The sequence below is a fragment of the Triturus cristatus genome, chromosome 7 (genome assembly GCF_964204655.1).
Source record: "Triturus cristatus chromosome 7, aTriCri1.1, whole genome shotgun sequence".
In the NCBI taxonomy this organism is placed as follows: domain Eukaryota; kingdom Metazoa; phylum Chordata; class Amphibia; order Caudata; family Salamandridae; genus Triturus; species Triturus cristatus.
The window spans coordinates 514,364,508-514,388,000 of record NC_140590.1 but is presented as its reverse complement, the minus strand read 5'-3'; the positions used below and the strand labels follow the sequence as shown (position 1 = coordinate 514,388,000).

Genomic DNA, 23,493 nt, shown 5'->3' with positions numbered 1-23,493 from the left:
TGCGTATTTAAACCAAAACGTTAAAAAATATACATCATGGCAGATTAACAGCATAGTGAATTAATAATACCACATCAATAAGCAAAGAACACATAACACTAATGAAGAACTATACAAGGTACAAACACTACAATAATCTTGTTCATTTGTGCAGTGCCCAGTTACGAGTCAGAAAAAGCCTGCTTTTTATTAAATGTTTTACAAATATATTCTAATTAATAAGGAATAATTAATGTTTGTTCACTAATGGATCTATATAGGGGTTAAGAAGAGCAAAGGAAGGATAAGGGTCAGGAAGGAATATTTGGGTGAGGCAAAAAACGTGGTTGTCCTTTCCACATTTTTCACGGGTAATGTTCTAAGGAGCTTTATTTTTGCTGTGTATTATTGATTGAATGTTAAACATTTTGAATACGAATTGCAAGTCATTTTTTATAATGTATACAAGTTATACTAGTCCTGCTTGAACTTTCTTCAACAATAAAAAGGCCCAGATTTGCTTTGAATGGTGGGGTACAACAGAGGCTACTGGGCAGTACATTTGCACTCTTTATTCTATATAATTAGTCCTCTTCCAATATATTCCCCTTTCACATTTTGGAAAACAAATACACACTACGAAGATGTCAATAGAATAGTACTAGTAGTCCTGCTTAATTGAAATTCTCTAAAGCATAAGTACTCACAAACATTCACCCCAGCGGCCTAAAATTATGGTATGTGGCGTGATCCAGTGCAGCATTGATGGCAGCAGAATGGTGGTTTTGGAAGTGTAAGGGCGACATAGGGGAAGCGAAGCATGGAAATATTGTAGTCAGTGATTGGTGGAATTATTTTGAGGGTTTCATTCCGTACTGCCCTCTAAATAAAGCCCTTAGTGTCTAGTTCTACCTTTGGTGAGTCAAGAATAAAAAGGAAGCAACCTGATTACTGAAACTGAAGGAAATAGAATATTAGACCTCACAATCTCCTTATGCCATTAGCCCCTTACCGGTAAACAATACGAGTGCTAAATATAAAGTACAGTTAATGTAGAAAGCTATCAAAATTCCTTGACAAAGAACCCCCAACAAGGTGTGCAATTCACTCAGGTGGTCAGACACACCGCCGCTCCCAGACCTGATACAGTAGGAAAGGTTTCGAGATGGCAACAAGAAACTTGAAGTTTAATCCTTGCTTTACCATTTAGACGAAATATGCTATGGGGGACTCTCTATTAAAAGTCTTTACAGGTTCTACAGCACAAACACAGTGGCATTTCTCAAATGGGATAAGTCCAAGTATTTCACCATCACATACACACTCATACCCCAATGGTCTAATGAACACGATGGAAACCATGGAGCCAGAAGGCATGTTTTTTTTGTTGATCTCTGCCTATGCTTGTGACAAAGTGTGCATGATTCGGTAATCACTTTCTAAGCATATTGCTCTGCTCTATTTTTTTTATAGAAATAGGAAAAACTTACATCAAACTGAACTGTGGTAGTATCAATGTGATAAGAAAACAGGACTGTAACCCAACATTTATTTGATCTTACACATGCGAGAAAAAACACTCAGGGTTATAGTCCACTCACTAAAATATACTGTAGTGAAAAAGTTATGAATCTTTGAAAGAGTCCTAAACTGCACTCCTGCTTCACCAAATTGTCTGATAATAGTCAAATCATACCCTTCTTATACCTTTGTCTTCCTAATTCCTAATTGCCATTATGTGATAAAAGTGGGTGAGCACTGTAGGTTTGAACAAAGCTCGAGCATAAAGTCTGGCCCTAGATGAGATCAATGTTCTCTTGGATCTTGGAGCCGAATGAAGAAAGCCTTTATGTGACTACCGTCTACCACCCATGATCTAACTTCATGTGGCAAGAATTAAAGACAATGCATTAACTTTTGATGCAAAACAAGAGAGGGAAGAGATAACCATCTAGTGGCTGAACTGCACAATGTGAAACCAGAAAACCTGGGATCAGTCCCAGATTCCCTGCATGAAAAAACTGTGTAATCCTAGGCAATTGTTTTATTTTACTTTGCATACTTTTTTCATTATGAGATATGAGAGAACATTGAAATACATGAGTTTGGGAAGTGCACTGCACAAAACCTTCTCTTGTGTTTGATTAATTGAATTATAATGTTTTTCCTTGTATAATAACAACTTAGGCCACCAACAGTGTGCGCATGACAACTGTCTTGACTCTTGGTTCTGTAATGCCTTTCTCTTGGATGCCAGAGAGTGAACAAATGGATCTAACTTTATATTTAAAAACTATCACTTTTAATAAATGCATCACACTGCAGTGATAATATCTCATTTACTAAGATGAAATGCTTCAGCATGTTGATGGAATACACTTATTTGAATTTTGAAGAGATTTTATCATATTTTTACATGCCCGTTTCACAATGTCTTTAAAAACAAAGGTGTTCCAAAAGGTTTTCCTAATGATAAGTGGTGAAGGACACCATATTTGCTTATTTTTCTTTACCTCAGATAACACGTAAATTAATGATTGCCTATTATCCAGCTCTCTGAATGTTAGTGCACAGTCAAGTAAACAGTAGCCCAGTGCTGCCATTCACCAGGGAGATCACATGTAGAGTTCAGGAAGTCTGCAAGCAGCCCCTGGGCCTTACTTTCAGCATCCCTGATCTAAAGGAAATAAAGGAATTTCACACCCATCTTGCAGTAAAAACAATTCAAGTGGTAGTTACATTAGAAACGTATAGGTGTGGCTGGACATATAGGTGAATGTGCAATGTCAAATCAATATGATTGTGAGTAAGAACTTTACTTTCTGATTTTCTACTGAATACACTGTATTTTCATCGCCTCTACGATCAATGATGCTAGGCTTAAGTCATAACTCAAGATTGAACTAAGTCAACTGCTTATACCTGGGTGCTTACAAAGGGGACAAAAAGGCAGGAGGCACAAATTGCAGAGGTCCTACTAACAAAAGAAGTAAGAAAATTAGATCATCTGCCTGACAGTACGAGAAAGCTACATCGGCTACATGTGGAGAATGCATCTGTTTTAAGCCCATGGAACAATGAATCTTACATCACTGCAATAAGGAGGACTTGCAAAGAATCAAGATAGCAATAATTCTCCCCTCAGAATTTTAGATTGGTCTAGTTCTCAGGGTGGAATGTCATCCCCCTGAGCCCCTGCAAGCTCCTTCCAATGGGAGGACCTAGGGTTTATTTCAGGGGGCTAAGATTTAGTGTGAGAACAAGGATTCCTCACATTTAAAGCAAATTTAAAGGCTGGTCTTTTTCTCTCACTCGTTCTGCCCTGATCCTTAGAATACATCAACATTAGGAAAGAATGAGAAGCTTTTCTCAAGTCATAGCTCTACAAAAACAGGTTGAGAACCTCGAAAATAGGAATAGGGGTAATAACCTTCGTATCTATGGCATAATGGAGGGTTCAGAAGGATCAGACTCAATTTCTTTCTTCCAAAAAATCTTACTGACACTGCTTAATCTACCTGAGGGCACCACCCTCAATATTCAACGTGCACATTGTCTTGGTCCGAAGCACTCAACTTCTTCTAGCACAAGGAAACCGAGAGGATTCATACTGTACTTCTTGGAATGCACTGACCTCTTCAAAGTTTTAAGAGCAGCTAAACTTATGAAACGGATATCCTTCTCAGGTCATCAAATCTTCTTCTCACAAGACTATGCAAAACCCACAGCAGACAGGCACAGAGAATTCCTTGCAATGAGACCAGCGCTTCGCTCTATTGGAGCTCGATTTGGTTTGTTTCATACATGCATTTTCAAAGTTACCTTCAACAACAATACCACAGTCTACGAGGATCCAACAAAGTTAAGAAGTTTTCTTAATATTCACTCTTCAGACCGAATGGATACCACAAGCACACATTTCAATTGAACAATTTTCATCTCTCTTTATTTAAATATATAGCTCAGGTTACATAGAGTCATTTTAGATAGCATATCTTTTATTTATATCTCCAGTTTTCAGGTTACAAGTTTGCATTATGTTATATTTTACTGCAGTATCCAGTAGTAAAACTTGACAATCCCAATTATTTATTTATTTATTCTTTTTACAGGCTCAGTTTTAGTATATCTGATGTGTGCGTCTTACGTGTTCCTTCATCCTGGAGTCTTTCCCGCCTCACTTCGTGAAGTCTGGACGTTCCATCATTCCATGTGGCCTCACCACCCCCACCCCACTCATTGTTCTGAATTTTATATAGGTATGGTCTTTTTATTCTTTTTTTTCCTTATTGTATTCACATCATTTTTATTTCTCTATCTTTCCTGTTCCCAGACCCTACTGTACACAATGTTTCCTTCCTTCTCTATGTCCTTCCGTATCTCATTTATATGTTTACTATTTTCTCATCCAATTCTCTCTTATGTATTACTCTTTCTTATATTGTGTCTTCTATCTCTTTCTCTTCGTATATTCTATCTTTCCTCACTTCTTAATTTGGTATTCACATTCAATATCTTCGTACTTAATATACATTTTTCTCTAATCCTTTATATTCTGATTATTGCTGAATTTTTTAAAAAAAATACTGTTTACAATGTACATAATTTTATTGGTTCACTTATGTCTTTACAATTTCTAATTGACATATGTTCTTAAAAATTATCTCATGGAATGTCAGAGGCTTGAACTCCCCTATTAAAAGACAGAGAGTCCTATCCCACGTATCAAAGTTAGATGCCAATATTGCATTATTTCAAGAAACTCATCTTACTGAAAGGGAGTCATTAAAGCTCAAAAGAAATTGGGTTGGTAAGGTTTTTTTCTCACCAGGAGATGGTAAAAAAACGGGGTTATAACTTTCTGCCACAAAGCATTGAACGCCCAGCTTGTTTCCCAGGAGGTTGATACGGAAGGTAGATGGGTTTTCACAAATCTCTTGTTAGGAAAGACCTCATTATCCTTACTTAACATTTATGCCCCTACTAATGGTGACACAAATTTCTGGACACACATTTCTCAATTATTACTCAAATATCCGTCAGACAACTTTATTCTTGCAGGTGACTGCAATCAAGTGATGGATTTGTTTATCGACAGGAATTCCAGTACCCACTTTACCTCAAATGCAGCACACAAAGCTTTCATACAAACTATTAAACAGAGAAATGTATTAGACGCATGGCACCTTTGTAATCCATCCATAAGAGAATACTACTTTTTCTCCTACCCGCACCAAACACAATCCCGAATAGACCACATTTTTATCTCACGGAACGTATCCCTATCCTTATACTCTGCTGATATATGACCTATACGTATCTCAGATCATGCCCCTGTTTCGGTTCAACTATATCTTTTAAACCACTCGATATTAACAAAAAATTGCGTTTTAATAACTCTGTACTTCTTGATCCCAAATTCAACTCATCATTTGTTTCTTTCTCTCAAGAGTGCTTCTCTATCAATTTAACGGAAGACCTTTCCTTTCATACTGTATAGGATGCCTTCAATGCCACTGCTAGAGACTTCATTATTTGATTTGAATCAAACAAACGCAAAGCTTTCCGCGCAACTCACAACACCCTTCTTGATAAAAATCAAAAAGCTTGAACATTCTTTTTATACTTCCAAGTCAAAAGATTCTCTTAAAGATCTCATCAATGCCAAACTAGCATTCAATGAAGCAACTTCTAAACAAGCTTCCTTATATTTATTAAAGTCCTCTGCAAAGTATTATGGGGGCCAAAACAAATCGGGCAAACTCCTAGCCAACTATTTAAAGATTAAACAACAAAAACTTCATATTGACTCAATTATAAATGATAATCAATTACCAAAACTCAAAGACCCTGAAATTCTTCAAGAATTTGTACACTTTTATAAGTCTCTTTACACACCAGAAAATAAACCTTCAAATACAGATCTCTCCCAGTATTTTTCCACAATTCAAAAACACATTAATCCCCAACTGGATTTAACATCATTGGAATCTGACCTAACACAAACAGAATTATTTAATGCTCTAAAAACCCTTTAAAAAGACAAAGCCCCTGGTCCCGATGGTTTCACAGTGGAATTTTATTTACACTTTACTCATTTATTACTCCCACACTTATATTCTCTTGTTTCTTCCTTTATCACATCCCATAAAAAATTATAGACCCATCTCTTTAGTCAATGTGGATAATAAAATCTTCTCCAAGGCTTTAGCTCTAAGACTAGAACCACATCTTCCCTTATTACTTGGTAAGGAACAATCAGGTTTTGTTAAAGGCCGTAATATCACGGATAATACACGATTATTTTTTTATATTATCTCCAAATCATCACACTATTCTGAATCCCTAGCAGCATTCGCGTTAAGACACAGAAAAAGCATTAGATCGGGTTTACTTGCCATTTATATTCCACGTTCTTAAGTGGTTTGGTTTTGGACCAAAAATCACCTCCTTATTTGCCTTACTTTATTCAGAACCCAAAGCTGCAATTTCAGCTAATGCTCTCATTTCTCCTTACTTCAATCTCAAACAAGGAGTTCATCAAGGTTGTCCCCTATCACCTTTTCATTTTAATTTAGCTTTGGAACCATTTCTGTCAAAAATTCGTCAAAATCAATCTATCACAGGATTTATCTCAGGCCCTCAACAAACTAAATTAGCAGCATATGCTGACGATATCTTAGTTTTTCTTTCCCAACCACAATCCTCACTCACAGCCTTTTTAGGCGAAGTAGAAGATTATGGTCTGGTGTCAGGTTATAAATTAAATATGCAAGATACTACCCATAACCAAATACACCTTCAAAGATGAATTTAACATTTCTAATTTCACCTGGAATTCTAAACATATCAAATATCTTGGCATCTGGTTCTCTTCCTCCATTAAAACAACCATCTCTCTAAATATAGATAAATGTCTGGCCAAACTTAAATCACTAACTACAAGATGGCATCCTCTACATCTACCCTGGTGGGGTCGTTTGGACACTATCAAGATGATGTTGACACCCATAGTTCTTTATCTTCTCTCAAACATACCATTATCTATTCCATCTAACTCTTTTAAAAGAATCAACTCCATTCTCACCTCCTTTTTATGGAATGGTAAAAAACTCAAGAATAGCGTTACAGAAACTAACCAGACCAAAACCTGAAGGAGTTAACTTCCCTCACATCTCTAATTATTACAAAGCCTTCCAACTAAGACAATTATCAAACTGGATCACTACTCAATCGGATAATAGGCCTCTTTGGGTAGATCTCAAACTTTATTTTTTAGCCCCTTTCTCATGCCAGAAATATCTTTCCTTTACCCGAAAACCACAAAAACTCTCTACTCCCATACTTAAGCACTCATGTAAATTATTATCCAATGCACCTCATTTAGATGCACATGATTCAGAATCTCTTCTTAAATCCACTATCTGGCATAATAAACAGATCCTTATCAAAGGGAAACCTATATACTGGAAGGTTTGGAGGAACAAAGGTCTACTTTGGGTCCACGAATTTTTCGACCAGGGCTCACCCATTCCGTTCACAAAAATACAAATTCTATATCATTTACCCCTTTCCTTTAAATCTAAATTTATAACCTTGCAGAACGTACTAATTGAGGCATGTGCTAAACTTACAACTTCACCCTCTTCACAGTCTCAATCCCTCTTTCCTTGGAACCGCCTCTTACTCATAAATCCCACAGCTTCAAACATTTATTCTCGTCTAATGGAATCTCCTAAAGACAGACATAAGACCAAAATAGAACTCTCATGCGAATATGATCTGAAAACAAACTGGCCTGTTACTCTATGGACTAGAAAATGGTTAAAACTTAGGAAATCCTCTAGGGCCGCCAGTACAACACAAACACTTTTCTTTATATATAATCGGTTATTTTTTACTCCAGTTTACCTCCATAAGATACATAACACAAATCCTAACACATGCTGGACATGCTCCCTAAGTGAAGCCGATCTTAAACACATGTTATTTACATGCATATATGTCTTTAAATTCTGGGAACAGGTCTGGCACCAAATTAACACTATTTTTCATACCACAACACCCTTATCCCTTACCAACATTATCCTAGGCAGCCTAGCACCGGAATGGGGGAAAAGTCACTTCCAGCTAAAACTCATAGATCTGTTACTGGCTGTAGCGTTCCAACAGATCTCAAAGCATTGGAAAGACTCTTTCAAATTGTCCTATCTAGCATGGTGGTATGCAGTATGCCATAATCACCGCTTAGATGCAGCTCTAGTCCAACCTATCTCTCTAGCTACCACAAGATTATACCTCTGGTCCCCCCTCACACACTTTTTGAATACAGCAGCAAAAAAATGCTTCCTCCCCTGACCTCTTAATACAAGAAGTTCCCAAGCCTCCCTGACTTCCAACTCCTTATTTGTACATAATTCTGATTATTTTGTCAATCCCTATTACACCCCTTTAACAATGTATTTTGGACATATACAGCTATTTGCAATATTGATGAACCTATGACTGCTTTCATATCATCTTCTACATTACACTTTTATTGCCTTGATGGTTTTTTGTATATGAACAGTATTCTCACGTATTCCTTCATGTCTTCATGAATTGATAAATAACTGTTCGTATGAAGTATTGTTTTTTACAACAATTTGAATTCTTCAATAAACTTTTACTTAAACTTAAAAAAAAAAAAAGAAAGAATGAGAAGCTTTGATAAGGTGGAACCCTCAGCCTCCCAGACTATGTTGAAAAAGGCTAGTTGTGTGGCCCTTATTATATCTCAAGTGAATGTGCAATGTACACACAGGTAAATTTGTGTGATCACCACATTTCTTGGATATATTTGCTGGGTCCTCACCCACAGCTCTCACGTGTGGACTGCTCCATCATCGAACCCACATCCACATCACTTAATGTGAGCGGGTGGGCTCTACACATTTGAAAGAGGGGTGCTTAAAACTACAAACAAGGGATTGGGAGTGAGTTACAATTGCCTCCTGGATCCTAAATGACTTTTATTAAAAAAGGTCCTTGGGCAAGGTTAATAACAGTGGGATGTGACAAGGGTATGATTGCCCTTAACATCAGAAGGATGACATGTTTCAGCCGTATAAATGCCCAGTGGATCAATCAGCTTTCTTCAGGACCAAATATAATATGTTCAAACCCTACGTGGTCTGGTTGCCAGCCGCGGCACGTGCAGGTAAGAGAGGTAGCGTCGGGTGGGAGAGATTTTGACAGACAACGATGAGGACAAATTAAATCAACAATTATTGTTCCCTTGTCATCACCTGTCGAGGTCCCCCACACCCGGCCCCACTGCTCTTACCTGCATGGGCCACGACTGGTGGGTGCTAGTTACAACTTATCTATATACATTCATACAGATTCAGTAAAACTTGCACGCAACTATCCAGACAATAATTAGGGATCTTTCCCCGAAATGGTCTTGGTTAGAAAGAGAAAATATATCACAAACATGGATTTTTGAGACATGGCAATTAGACTGTCTTAGGACTTTGGCACTATATACCTATTATGTGCAGCAAAGCATGCAAACATGTGTTAGTCACCTGTTAATGCGTCTCCTGATTATGAATTTCAAGCGTATATACAATTAAAAAGCACATAAGACATAAGGAAAATCAAAATAAATCAAATGAAAATGTAAGAATAAAATGAGTGTACAGCACTTGCTTAAGGACCTTTTTTAATCAAAGTAATTTAGGATTCATGAGGTAATTTTAACTCACTCACAGTCCCACTTTTAAGCGCACCACTTACAAATGAGCAGAGCCGACCCGCTCACCTTGCGTTAAATGGGGGTGGGCCTGATAATGAAGCAGGCCACATGTGGGACCTGTGAGTAAGTAATAATAATTCAATCTTTATTCCGATCTGTTAGGATCATAAAAGACAATTTACAGTAAAGAGGCGCTCATCCCCGCCGTTAAAAAATACATCTTATTATAATATATGGGTGTATAAAATTAATACAATCATTATGGAATTCCAGACATTAAAAATTTCAAATGATTCGCTAAAAAGTAAAGAGTAAGGACCCAACAAATATATCAAAGAAATGTGGCAATCACACTAATTTACCTTGGTGTAGATTGCACATTCACTTGCGATATAATAAGGGCAAAACAACTAGCCTTGTAAAAAGATGGCATTTAAGAGTGATAGGTCAACCATCCATTTTGTAACTGATCCTTACTATGCTATTCAGTCTATCGCATTGATACTCAAAGTATGGCCCGGGGACTGCATGCGACCATCCTGACCTTCAGGTGCGGCCCTCTGGTCAACAGCAGACTTGGGCTGCTGTTTACTCAATAGAGTACAAACAATAAAATATATTAAACAAACAGGCAAGCGTTTCTTTAAATGTTAATTACAGCTAAAGAGAGTTAATAACTAAGGTGTCCTGAACTGCTTAACTTTAGGAACACCTTCATTTATATAAAGACATCTTGCAGCAAGAGTAAAACAATATGATAAAGTCTCTTCAAAATTCAAAAAGTGTATTTCATTAACATAAATAACTTTTCACCTTAGTAACGCAGATTCTATCAGCGCATTGAGAAGTATTTTTTTTAAAAGGCGAGAGTTTTCAAACATGAATTTGAAAACATTCATGCTTCCCTACCATCCTGGTAACAATGGCAATTGTGAACTACAAGGCAAGTTAGTTAATATGTGCACTCTTTGGGTGCCTGAGGTTGATACTATACATGAACATTATGGTTTATCATATGAAACACATGAGAAGTTTTTGTACAGCGCACATTTTTAAGCCATGTATTTTGACGTCCTCTTGTATTTGAATATGAAGGAAAAGGAAGGAAAGTAAAATTAAAACAATCGCCCAGGATCACACAATGAAGTCAACTGGAAAGCCAGGATGGTTCCTGGGTTTTCAATTTCCACATTGTGCAATTCAATTCAGCCACTAGATGTACATGATTCGCATCCCCTCACACCCTCCTTATAGCCGACCCCCCCAACTCACCCACGCTCCGTGCTGGTATCTGCGCAGCCCTCGGTCCCATCAGCGAACATACCCTTTGGCCCCAGGGAAAATGTTCGGGAGTATACATGGTCTAGTGTATAGGGATGCATTATATGGTGCATAATGTAGGTGTGGTCTCTTTTCCTTCCTCAGTGATAATGTTACTAATGATAAGCTTGAAAATCACAAATTATGCACCATGCGGGGAAAAACAATAAAACACATACAAACGTAAAAAGTGCATTTCAGCAATATATGGCATCTAACAGAGATTTGAAAACTACCTTTGGAAACATGTGCACAAAACAAAACATTTTTCAGTAACTTGGCAGGACCTGAGAATTGTATTTCCTTCCTCCCACTACCTTTGCACTGATATTTCAGAGTCTTTTATTTCAGAAAAGAAACACTGCACTCCCCATCCCAACAAATTTACTTTGTCTCAGCTGGTCTTTCAAAACAAGCCATGCCCATTATTCCATCCCCCAAGAGCCATATGAAGAGTTCTGCCCAGTGGATTGCCTTACCAGTCGGGACAAGAGGTTCCGAGGGTGAACGTTGTCCTGGAACATCATTGGCTGAAAATTGAAAAGAGATGGAAATTAAGAAATCATGGCTTTACTAAATAATCCACATTATTGCTGACGTCTCAGTGTGACACTTTATTACATCTAATCCTAAAATATCTTGATAGAATGCACCTGCTGGTATTATTGATCTTTACGAGTAATCCATAATCACAAGTTCTGTTGGACAATTGATCATAGCACTGTGGAGTCCATAAATGTATACTAACTACTCTAGTCTCTGATGAAGTCCTGAGAAAAAATTTAAAAAAACATATAGTCAAAAACACTCAGGTGACTCGCCCAAGCCCTCGTGCTAGCACAAGTACCTAAACTCCTTTTTATTTTCTGTTTTATCTCAATTTATTTATATTATTTATCGAGAGGATTTGCCAAGTTGCTTTTTATAGCAGGTGAACAGTACATATGCATGCGTATCTCACAAAAGCAGATTCACATAGATGGGTCATCGAATTAATGTAAGATATAACGAAATTCAGAAGTTTAGCGCTGCTGCTATTTAGGAATCCTATGTACTGCCTTTTGCTGAAACTCAGCGGCTGTGCCTTTTTGCAGCTGTATTCCCAGTAAGGGCAACAGGGGCACCAGGAAGGGCAGGTGCTCATTTGCTGGTAGCATGTTAGGCTCTCACGCACTCTCTCATCTATCAGCACATAATATGAAGTTACTCCTCGGGGGCTAAGTTATCAATGGTGCAGGAGGTGCAGTGGTACAGGTGCCCAGCGTCCTGAGAGGCCCATTGAACCCCGATAATTGATGAATATTACTACCCCAACACACAGCAGTCAAACAGGCCGTACTTGCACCAGGGCCCTTGGCATCCTCCCTATGCTACGCCCCCCCCCCCCCCAATCCCCCGCCCCCTTCCTCTGTAAGAGCGAGGACTGGCCCCAAGTTTCTTTTGAGTGTCACGCGTCACTTTAATTGTTATTGCGGTTGTCCTATCCGGAGGTGTGTCCCTAGGGTACAGCAGCCCGCGCGTGTTTAGAGTGGGCTGGAGAACGTGCTCTGACGTGGTGGCTGGCTCAAGGGTGGACTTCCAACTTTTAATAAACTGTCTAACTTCAGAAGGCATTCTCGCTAACAAATGTCGAACTCTTTGAAGCCACACACTTGTTCCAAAGTGCAACATTGTGCCCACTGACGTATTTAATGGAAACCCGTGAGGTGGTTGTTTTTTAAATTACCCATCACTTATTTCGGCACACAAAACAACAGCCAGCAGCCTGTTCTCATTCCCAGCTATAGCCATTAACTCCAATAAACACGCACATGTTAGATACTTTGTAGGCATTGTCTACAAAATCGTTTCTATGTTGCCATTGTCGAAATAGAGAAACAACATTGTTTTTAGCTCATTTAAACCAAAACACCAAGACACAACAGAAGCATTCAGTAAGATTTTCGGGAATTGTCGCGAATAATTCAGCTTGTCATAATGGAATAACAACGCATTATATTTTACTTGCATGAGTCATGTGCAACTCCCTGTGCTTCTTGTTCATTCACCTATTATTGTGCCCTTGCCTGCAAGAGAGTAGGATAAAGCACGAGGGAAAGTTTTCCACTTTTGCAAAATGTATATGTTCAAGTAACACCTTTATTCGTGTATAACATAATACAATATTGTTTTGCATAAAGGTGCAGCATCTTACCAGCAGGTGAATAACCTGTCAACTACATTATCTCCGCTCCTATGCCCGGGGCACTGCTGCTGCTAGATTTGTAGTAAGACTTTATAGATATTGTAGTGATTTTTAGTTCTCGCCTGAGCCAGCGCTTTAGCGCTGCTCTGGCGAGAGCTATAGAAAACGGGGATTTGGAAGTGCAAACGAGTGCTTTTCAGGCCCCCAACTACAGTGCATGTGCGTCGGGCGCGCGCACCATTTGGTAGCCTGCGTGTACATTTCGCGGGCGCTTTGATGTTCTCAGTGAGCCGCGCGGCCACTGAGAACATCAAAGCACCCTCGAAAGTGATCACCATTTGCCACCCCCTCCCTTATCCCACATCCTTACCAGGCCTTGTCTTCATGCAGTTGCTAATTCCATATTCTCGCACTATCTTCATTCACTTTTCGCCTCTCTTTCTCTCCTTGCTTAGCTTCTCTGCCATTTCCTGGCTTTTGTTGTCTGTCACTGTCTGACTTTGCCGTAACTTTCTATCTCCCCTTCTGTCTTACTTTTACTTTCAAACCTTACTTCTCTAAGTCCCTTTCTTTTCTTTCACCCCTCTGGTCTTGTCGTTTCTTTCGCTCCTTAGCCTTGCCTTCCTTAACTCCACCGCCTGGCTCTCTTTCCCTCCCTTTTCTCTAAATCTGCCTTGCGTTGTTTTTCTCTTTTACTCACTTTCTCTTGCTCGCTGCATCTTTTACTGCATTTCCTACACTCGTACAGCCATCGCTCTCCTATGCTCCCTGTAGCTGACGTACCTCGGTGTATGCATTGGATAACTGGATGTTTAGATGCAGTGAGCCACATAACGCACAGGTGCCAATAAGGAAGGAGTGACCCTGGGCGCTGCTGCCTGCTGTGTCCAGGCCACGCGTTGTGGTTGGGGGGAGGGGGGGGGGGTGGGGGCTGGACAACAGGCAATGCACAATGTGCTGCCCCGTTTTCTAAAACCATCTACACCCGTCTCTATTTTCTCGCACCCACAAAATACTTTCCCTCCCCTCTGTGAATTCTTTACCGCCATTTGTTTTTACCCTGCCTCCTATGCGGTCTGTCCTCTCCATTCGGAAATATCTTGCTGCGGTTGTTTTTTTTCGGGGTTGTGTCTAATTTTTTTATCCCTCTGCCCCACCCACATCTTCCTTCATATAGGAAAAATAACCTCACGCCCTAATTACCCTTGCCTTTAGACCTCCTGCAAGCACCTAAACAACCACCCTTCCTACAGCCCGTCTGCCCGCACTATCAGTTGTTCAACTGGACCTCACCAACCAACACCACCTGCTTCTGTAATAAACGCCCTGGCATGCCCCATCACATTCAACATACAGGTTTTATCCCGAAACACACGTTCAGCGCAATTGTCTTTACACTCCTAAAGAATCTCAAATTACTATTTGAAGCAGCCACAATCCCCCCCCACTCCTTATTCTTCTACGTACATTCCACCTAAACCACACCCTCAGTGCGCCAGTTCTGAGGGGCGCAAATAAATCTCGTCGTATCTGTGGGACTGTGCTAACTGGACAGGTGGAAACTAGCTTGGAGTTCCTCCCCAAACACAGTGTGGCGCAGCGGCTCACTGGTGTGGGTGCCTCCTAAACCCCTTGGTTCTTCTAATACACACATTAACAATTCCATTCTCTAAAAATAGCACTAAAGGCAAATAAACAAAAGCAATCATTGGAAATGGAAGGTGGGAGGGGATCTTCAGTATTTGTGTGGTCTTTGTGAGAAGTTTATCTTGTTATAGGCACTTACACGGTCTTTGTCATACGTGCAATGTGAGTGAGGAGAAATTTAAGGATATGTTCTGATTAATTAGCACCAGTAAATCGCCCACACTGCTATTAGTAAAGCATTGCGGCGCCATTATATAGTGCACAGTATGACTTCCAAGCGTTTACCATAATCACAGTGTGATTTGGCTTTGTTTTCTTGTGGCCAGCTGAACACAAACGCAGCAGGAAACAGTCCTTTGGTGGTCTCACCATGCTCCGCATAGGCCTAAGGACTTTGCTCCCCATCGCATTATAAGCCTGGAAGTTTGCTCCAAACTCTCCCATCTATCTGCCTCCCCGGTCAGCAGCTACTCGGCAGCAGTGGACATCCCAAACCAAGGTGCGCAACGCCCATTGGGCTCAAAGGGCTTCAGCCAGACCCCCATCCCCTCAAGTCGTGTGTGTCAGTCCATGCTGAGACAGCTTCCCGGGCACACACAGCCGCACCGAGTACTTCACAGGTCTTTATAAGTCCATTCACTTACTAACGAGGCTTTGTGTTTTTACTCTTTAGAGCTCCTGCAGCTCCACTCTGCATATTCTGGAAGAATCAGTCGCGTCCTACCCCCCTACCCACCCACACATTTTTAGTAAACCCCACAAAAAATTGGCTCTAGTTGTGCTTCTGCCCAAACCTGACATTCAGTACATAGTTTGGGCCTTTGTAATGTTTATTTTAGCAGCGAAACACCTGGCAAAAGGCAAAGTTTTATTATGCGTAGTTTACTTTTGCCAAGTTTTCATTTCACGTGCTGCAGGTATTTGGGCCTTCACACTTTGTGCTCCGTTGGGCTTATTGAATTACTTCTCATACCTCCTTATCCATAATTGACATTCCGCAGACTGCGGCACACAGGAATGTCAGCGGCAGCACTTAAACATGATATATTTTGCCACCCGCATCACAAAAAACATTTCTAAACTAGAGCACACCAAGCGGAAATGAGACCGGAGAAGCCAAAGCTGCAGAGCAGTGGATGAATGGTGTGGAGATCAAACAAATGCTCCTATACACCAACGCCACCAGTGCCAGCAAAAACAATAAGGACGCAGGGATTCTTCCATTTTAATAAACGGAACGTAAGTGGAGTTTTTATTACCTTTCCATGGATGTTTGCGAGGGGACCGGCGGTGGGTAATATTGCTGGACCTTGCCTTTCTTCATTCAGTCTTTTGTTGGTGTCATGAGGTGTTTGGGGGAAGGGCTGAAAATGGATGAGGCATTGTAATATTGTCAAAAGCAATCAATTTTTTTGTGGCACGGTGCTAAATCAGACCATTTGCATATGGATACTGCTTACAAGGGTACACAGTATGCAGCAATTGTATACCTCTTCAATACCTGGTGGCACAGCTCATGGGATAATGTGCTGCATGGAAGCGGATTGCATGGCTAGCACGCGCACAATCACGCGCATCGTGCTGCCATGCAATCTGCTTTTTGGGAGCACTTCAAAGGGTCCGCACCCCCGCCTGGAATGCGCTCCCCCGCCTCCCAAGCGCGTGCGCGCCACGCTCCGCCGGGCTTTGTTCACTCTGCATTCTTCGGTAGAAGCATCTTATGCATTGAAAATAGTACGCACAGCCACCATGTGCATAAGCTTAAAAAATATATACAATTTTGCTCCATTTAGTGCTGGAACCCTCAATTCCTTGCCTTGTATCCAAGCAGCTTAAACACTGAAGCCTCCGAAGCTGCATGAAAACGACGGATTCTGTGGTCGATAACTTTCAGAGACCACACAAAACCTGGTTTAATATGTTTGCATAACGTGTAACCTGCGGTCACCATACTCTCATTTTGTTTGGTCACATATCAGTGTGATATTGATCTACGTCATCGGTAGGCCTGTTCAAATCACATCTAACTGTAGACCTGACCCAAATTGTTATTCCTCCCCGCCCCCGCCACCACCCCCCACCCCAGCCAGAGGTCTAGAGGTGAGAAGAGAGAGCAGGAAGACCGATTCAGAATTGACCACTGTCCTAAGACCCGCCAACTCAAATTCCATGCTTCCTCCCCCCTCCTGCTACACCCACATAGGAAATGTGTTCCATTAATGCCCCACATCAGAACTTCACCTCAGTCCAGGCACATCACATCACAGTAATCAAGAGCGCAAAGCAGAATAGTCACTCCGCGTTAAATTGCTGTCTCGTTCCCTCCCAACCTTCCTTTGATGTCCGCTTTTCTTGTTGTTTACAAACCACGCCACACACTGCTGCACGCCAAACACTGCTGCACGCCGCATACTGCTGCACGCCGCACACTGCTGCATGCAGCACACTACCGCACGCCACACACTACCGCACGCCACACACTGCTGCGCACACTGCTGCATTACACACTGTTGCACGCCGCACACTGCTGCACGCCTCACACTGCTACACGAAACACTGCTGTACGCCTCACACTGCTGCACGCCGCACACTGCTGCACGCCACACACTGCTGCACGCCACACACTGCTGCACGCCACACACTGCTGCACGCCGCACACTGCTGCACGCTGCACACTGCTGCACGCCGCACACTGCTGCACGAAACACTGCTGCATGCCACACACTGCTACACGAAACACTGCTGCACGCCACACACTGCTGCACGCCACACACTGCTGCACGCCACACACTGCTGCACGCCACACACTGCTGCATTACTCACTGCTGCATGCTGCACGACACTGCTGCACGCAGCACACTGCTGCACGCCACACAGTGCTGCATGTCTCACACTGCTACACGAAACACTGCTGCACGCCGCACACAGCTGCACACCGCACACTGATGCACGCCACACACTGCTGCACTCCACACACTGCTGCATGCCACACACTGCTGCACGCCACACACTGCTGCACTCCACACACTGCTGCACTCCACACACTGCTTTTATGCGAGTTTATGCTACTAACTTTGTAAATGACAATGCCTTTTATTTGTTTTAAAACCAAAACATAAATAAAAGGCATTGTAATTTTACAATGCCAATAGCTCAAACTCTTATAAATGCGAGGCCTATCGCATTGCAAATGCTTGTTATTCACTTGTGTAAGCTTTGCACCACACACAGCACTGTTCACTCCTGCGGACTTTCATGGAATATAGCTGTGATTGCAGCAGGCACATATGTGCACTCACGGAGGCGCACGCATATTAAATAAGTCCACTTACTTGGCTTCCGCAAAAATGATTTTGTAATTTTTTTTTATTTGGTACCTTTGGTGGGTCCTACATAACCATGGTATCAGTGGAGGCTGCTTAATTATGGCAGAGGTGCGTCGCCGCCCCGCCACCACCAGCAGTTAAAGGGATAATAAAACAGGTTTTAAACCGTTTTATTTTAATACCCTGGACCCGCCCCAGGACTCTGACAATTCTTGGGGGCGGGTCCAGGGGATGACACTGCTGGTGGGCGATTGTGGGCACTCCCTTCACTGCACATGAGGTGTGTGGCCGGTCATCTCAGCCCGGCCAAACCACTCATGCGCGGTGAAGCTCTCTACAGCCCAAGCTGCATTGCAGGGGCTGGAGAGAGCATGCACAGGCTCCAAGTCTGCCTGGGAGTGCAAGTTGTCAGCACTCAGGCCAATCCTGAAGCTGCCCTCATGCGAGAGCAGCTTCGGGATTGGCCGCAGGGCAGCCTGGGAGCCTGTGCCCAGAATCTAGAAGAGCGCGATGTGGTGGAAGATGGTGACTGTTTTTTTTTGTCTCTTGCCCACCCCCTTTCCCACCTCCCTCCTCTGGCCTGGCTCACCACTTTGACAGGGATGGGCCGCTACTGCCTGGTATTGTATGTTATCTTGCTGTAGCAATGCAGAGCTATGTACAGATGTGATGTCAGCACTTGTGAGGCAGGACGTGCATGTACCCATGCTGTTATATAAGTATCTGCAGTAATAACAATTAGGTCAAAAGAATCAAAGTTCCAAACTAGTGCATACGGAGGATCACAACAGGATGTTGGGGACACTAGCCTTTTAAAAGTCCTATTTCCAGAGCCGCAGTGAGGCACAGGAACAGGAAGACTTAGCCGTACAATGGAGATGCCAAGGCTTTCACAGCCATCTACGTTAACAAAAGGCAGCTCTGCTTTTATTAAGGATATATACTCTTCCCTCTGTTAGTTGCTACTGAGTAATAATCATTTGTGAGGGTGTTGTTAACAAAATCTCTTTCAACACAGTACCTTTGCAGAATGTAGTATCTTCTTCTAATGTAGTTAGACCAAAGACCTGTCTCGTCGCTTGCACTGTCAGAAGCCAAGCCTTGACTCCATTTTTATGGTATCCGCTGTTGGTTTTAACGTAATCTCTTGCTGTATTACCCTAACACGAAAACAACATTTCTACATGGCTCGTCTGTCTTGCTTGAAAACACTATATTCAGACCAATTGCCTTTACCAATCCTTGTTTTAAGGCATGAATTCTTGTGGCTAGATTTACAAAGAAATTAGTGTATTCAAAGCTGGAAGTCTACAGCCTTGCACAGTTGCGGATTTACTGATGTCTAGAATTCACAAACGTTTTCCAGGTTACGCTTGGGAAGTAGCACAAACCGTCAGTAAATTCCGTTTTTGGATGCAAAAATATGTAAGTGTACATTCTCACATGCGAAAACGGTTTAGAGCAAATACATGCACATTAGATAATCAAATTTCCAGAAGGAAAAACATTTCCCCAAAGTCGAAACTGCTTGACGTACACAGCAACAATTTATGTGGGTGTTCTGTTTCCCTTACCACCCTAACAAGTATTTACTCCTGCACTTGCCAGGATTACATTTGCAAAGGAGTTGGAGAGGACACTGTGAAGACTGCAATTTGTGGACGTGAGTGTGTGTTTGCACGAACCTAAAGGACTTCTGATCTAGAACATCCCTGGTAATAGATTCCTGCAAACTCAAACGAGTACACCCTTTCAGTTGCACAACCATGTTTTGAAAATTAGAATAGCATTTTTGCACCCATAAACTCTTGGTTCTTCATAATATGATTTGCACGTGCAAATAGGTTGGCGTTTATCATAAAAAATGAAACTAGAAGAGACAAAATGTGCTCTGAATTGAATGCTCAGTGGCATGGAGGGAGATCAGACCACATTATTAGAAATAATCCAGTCTTTGTGGGATCTTGGATTTGAAGATCTCCTTGTAATTGAAGAATTAACGCAAGATGTTTCTAGGACAGCATTTATAATTCCACTCTGTATGTGCCTACCTTGGTGAACGTAACACCTTCGGCAATAGATCCATAGGGTGATTATAGCACAGATCAGTATGGGAACAGCAACCAGGATATACATAGAGTTTTTCGGATGTTCTGTCAAGATGTAGAGAGAAAAAGAGAGATGTGAAATTGATGTAATAGACACACACCAGTGCTGTTTATGTATCTTCTATAGGCAGCACAATGCTTCTATCTGTTATGCTTACAAGGAGGGTTTACTCTGGGGGAAGTCTGCACTGCCGCTGCCAGTTTTGTAAAGGATCTATCTGTGAGAGAAGCTTGAGCTACTGTTGAAAAGGGGAGACCACAACCCCGTGACAGAACGCTATTGTATTATTTTTTCTTTGTATAAAACTAATAAAATACTTTGAAATAAAAAAAGGAAGAAAAAAAGAAAAGGGGAGACCCTCTTTTGCAGTAAAGGCTTTGTTTGCATGGAAAGCTTGCACTCTTTAGGACAATAATCTGTTTGGACTATGTGGAAGGTTTGCACCACTACTGTAAAGGCAGACAGTGATCTGTTCTGTATCAAACAGGCTAAACAGTTTGCACTCAAGCTAGGGCTGTCCTTGCACAGTAGTTGTTGTCTTACTTCCTTCTGTGTGTGTGGGTGGATTTAACTGCTCTGTCTGTGCTCAGCTTGTCCAACACGTGCCTGAAGCTAGTGCTATCTGTGTTTTTGAGTGTGCTCGTGGTCTGAGACCTGCCAAAAAATTGTACCTGATATTAGGGCGTCCTGTCCCATGTTTATGTGGCGAGTTTGATTCTCTGTCTTGTCCGGATACCAATAGGTGACTGTGCAGGAATATTTCGTCATGGCGGAGGACTTCTGTAACAGCAAAGTACTGGTAAGGACGCCATTCTTTTCCTCAGATGTTGCACTCTGTGTCCAGTTTGTTCCACTGCCATCAGCCCATTGTACAGTCGCGACAGGGCAGCCTACGGCTGCCTGGCAAACAATCTTCTTGGCCATCGGGTCTCCAGAGATGTTTAGAACTTCTGAGGACTCTGAAGGAAAGCACACCTATTATAGCATATTTACTTATTAAGCTTATATTGCCCATTTAAGAATTCCAAGTAGCCCTGACCTCTGCAAGGACATGAGTTCTCTGGTTCCACCTCACAATGTTTCTGACATGGGACTTACTATGACTCAGTTCTACCACTTGATAAGCATCACTATCTTACCGATACAACTTCCTTTTTCCCTGTGACCAACCTCCTTATATTTCCAAATAAACTAATGTGCGCAATTTCCTAAACATGTCAGCAATCATTATTTTGAACATATTTTTGTGTTACGACCATTACTGTGCCTACGTTCGAAGATGAAAGTAATACTGTTGTAGTTGTGCATTAAATTTGAAATACTTTTATTTGTATTGTTAGTTTCATTCAAATAGATTTATTTCATTATTTACTAGTACCCGCCACCTGCAAGATTAGACAAATACAAACTCCAGCAGAAGTTCGATCAACAATATAGAAAGATAGCCATATACCAATTTAATTCAACTTGAACACCTAAAACATTGATTGCGGTCAGATGAGTATTACAGGTTTATGTAGGCATTAACAGTATCTTTAGCTAATCCTATATTATTTTTTAAAGAACATCTGTCTAAGGTAACGTGGTTAACAATGCCTCAACTTACCACATAGGGAACGAATGGGATTTACATCTTGTATTCCCCATCACATAAAGGACAAATACAGTCTTTTTACTCTTTTACATTTCTCTACCTGATATTCATTTTTAAAAGTAAGTTCTCTGCAGAACATGATCTCTTAAAGGCATTAAAGTAAGGCTGTTTCCTTTCCTTTCGAAAGCTACATAATCACAGTGGCAGATCCTCCGCTAAGGCGGAGGAGCGTCGCCCCACTGCTTTATAGCAGTGTAAATAAAGGAAACATAAAATATTGATAACGCGTTGGTATTATCATTTTATGTTTCCCTGTTGTGGCTGCACTGTTGGCAGGGCGGGGCTGCTCTGCTCTGGGAGCAGGGCAGGGGAGGAGTGGTTTGCCCACTGCAATGCGCATGAATACTTGATTGGCCATCTCCAGCCAGCCAAACTTTGATGCACATTTTGCATGTTCTCCACGCAGGCTGAATTACAGCTTAAGTGGAGAAAATGCCCAGGCCCCCAGGCCCTGGCTGAGTGCCGAAGCCCACGCTTACACCAATCACAGGGGAGGTTGGGAGCTGGGGGCTTCCTGCTTACCTGTTCCGGCATAAAGAGACGTCGGAGGAGATACAAGGAAGGACGCGTTAATCTGGTAATTTTTTTTTTTTTTCTAAATCCCCTCACTCACTCTGAACCGTACTGAATCAACTATTACTGAGTAGAACTTCAAGGGTTGATAGTATGCCACATCAGCATTAATTGTGCCATAACAAATGGTTTCTTGAAACAGCTGTACGTCAAGATAGCCCAGTGCTAAATGTAATATTTAAATGAACTAATGACCCAAATTCTAACAATTTGTTTTAAACCCAGTGCTAATTCTTGTGGATATAGGCCGAGATATACAGTTTGGTGAACAGGGTACCCTCACTCTGCCTGCTCTATTTTGAGTCTAGAACACAGGCAGTTTTCCATCAGTGTTGCCCCTGCTGGCTCCACTGAAGGAAAACCTACTCAGAAGGACTGAAGGCTAAGGGCATCAGATCACCGACCCCCTCAGATGCAAATGGTCTGAAGTCCTTTTTTGATTGTTTATCACTGCCATCACGAACAGAAAAAAAATACTGACCCTAGATGTGGAGGGCACTCGTTTTTAATTTTTCAGAAACACATTTCCACTTTGGAATTTTGTTTCTAAAGAGCCAAAACGTTTGGAGAGATGGTGGTTGTGCACCAAACTGTCAGGGCCTTCTCAGGAGGGCCTCCGCTGTCTGGCCAAGAACAATACTGCAATATCATTTCAATTTCTCTCATGTAGCACAAGGTAGTTACCAGAGGGATATCAAAGTCAGTCAGTGATAATACTTCCCCCGGAGAATGCACAGATATCACTGCTGTGTGGGAGGTGACTTAAAAATATGGCAGTGTTCCATCCGTCAGGGTGGTGGATATAATGGCCTCTGTCACTCTGACAGATAAAGCCCACCAAATGCTAACTTAGCCCCTTAATCACTTAAGGAGTTAGCATTGCACATGGACGTTTCACAGTAGACAGGTCTACAAGGGGAAACGTAGACTGAGAAGTGATTATCATGAACAGGGTAATGGA

General features: G+C 41.5%; 1 protein-coding gene across 1 annotated transcript in view; it reads right to left on the bottom strand.

Annotated features, from left to right (window-relative positions):
• LOC146809995 (uncharacterized) overlaps nucleotides 1-23,493 on the bottom strand; it is a 370,052-nt gene that overhangs the window by 12,244 nt on the left and 334,315 nt on the right. The window contains exons 5-7 of the mRNA XM_085616871.1: nucleotides 20,977-21,264; nucleotides 20,248-20,349; nucleotides 11,518-11,568 (exon numbers count right to left, since the gene is read on the bottom strand). Of these exons, the coding sequence (XP_085472997.1) occupies nucleotides 11,518-11,568; nucleotides 20,248-20,349; nucleotides 20,977-21,264 (441 nt within the window). The remainder of the gene's footprint in view (nucleotides 1-11,517; nucleotides 11,569-20,247; nucleotides 20,350-20,976; nucleotides 21,265-23,493) is intronic.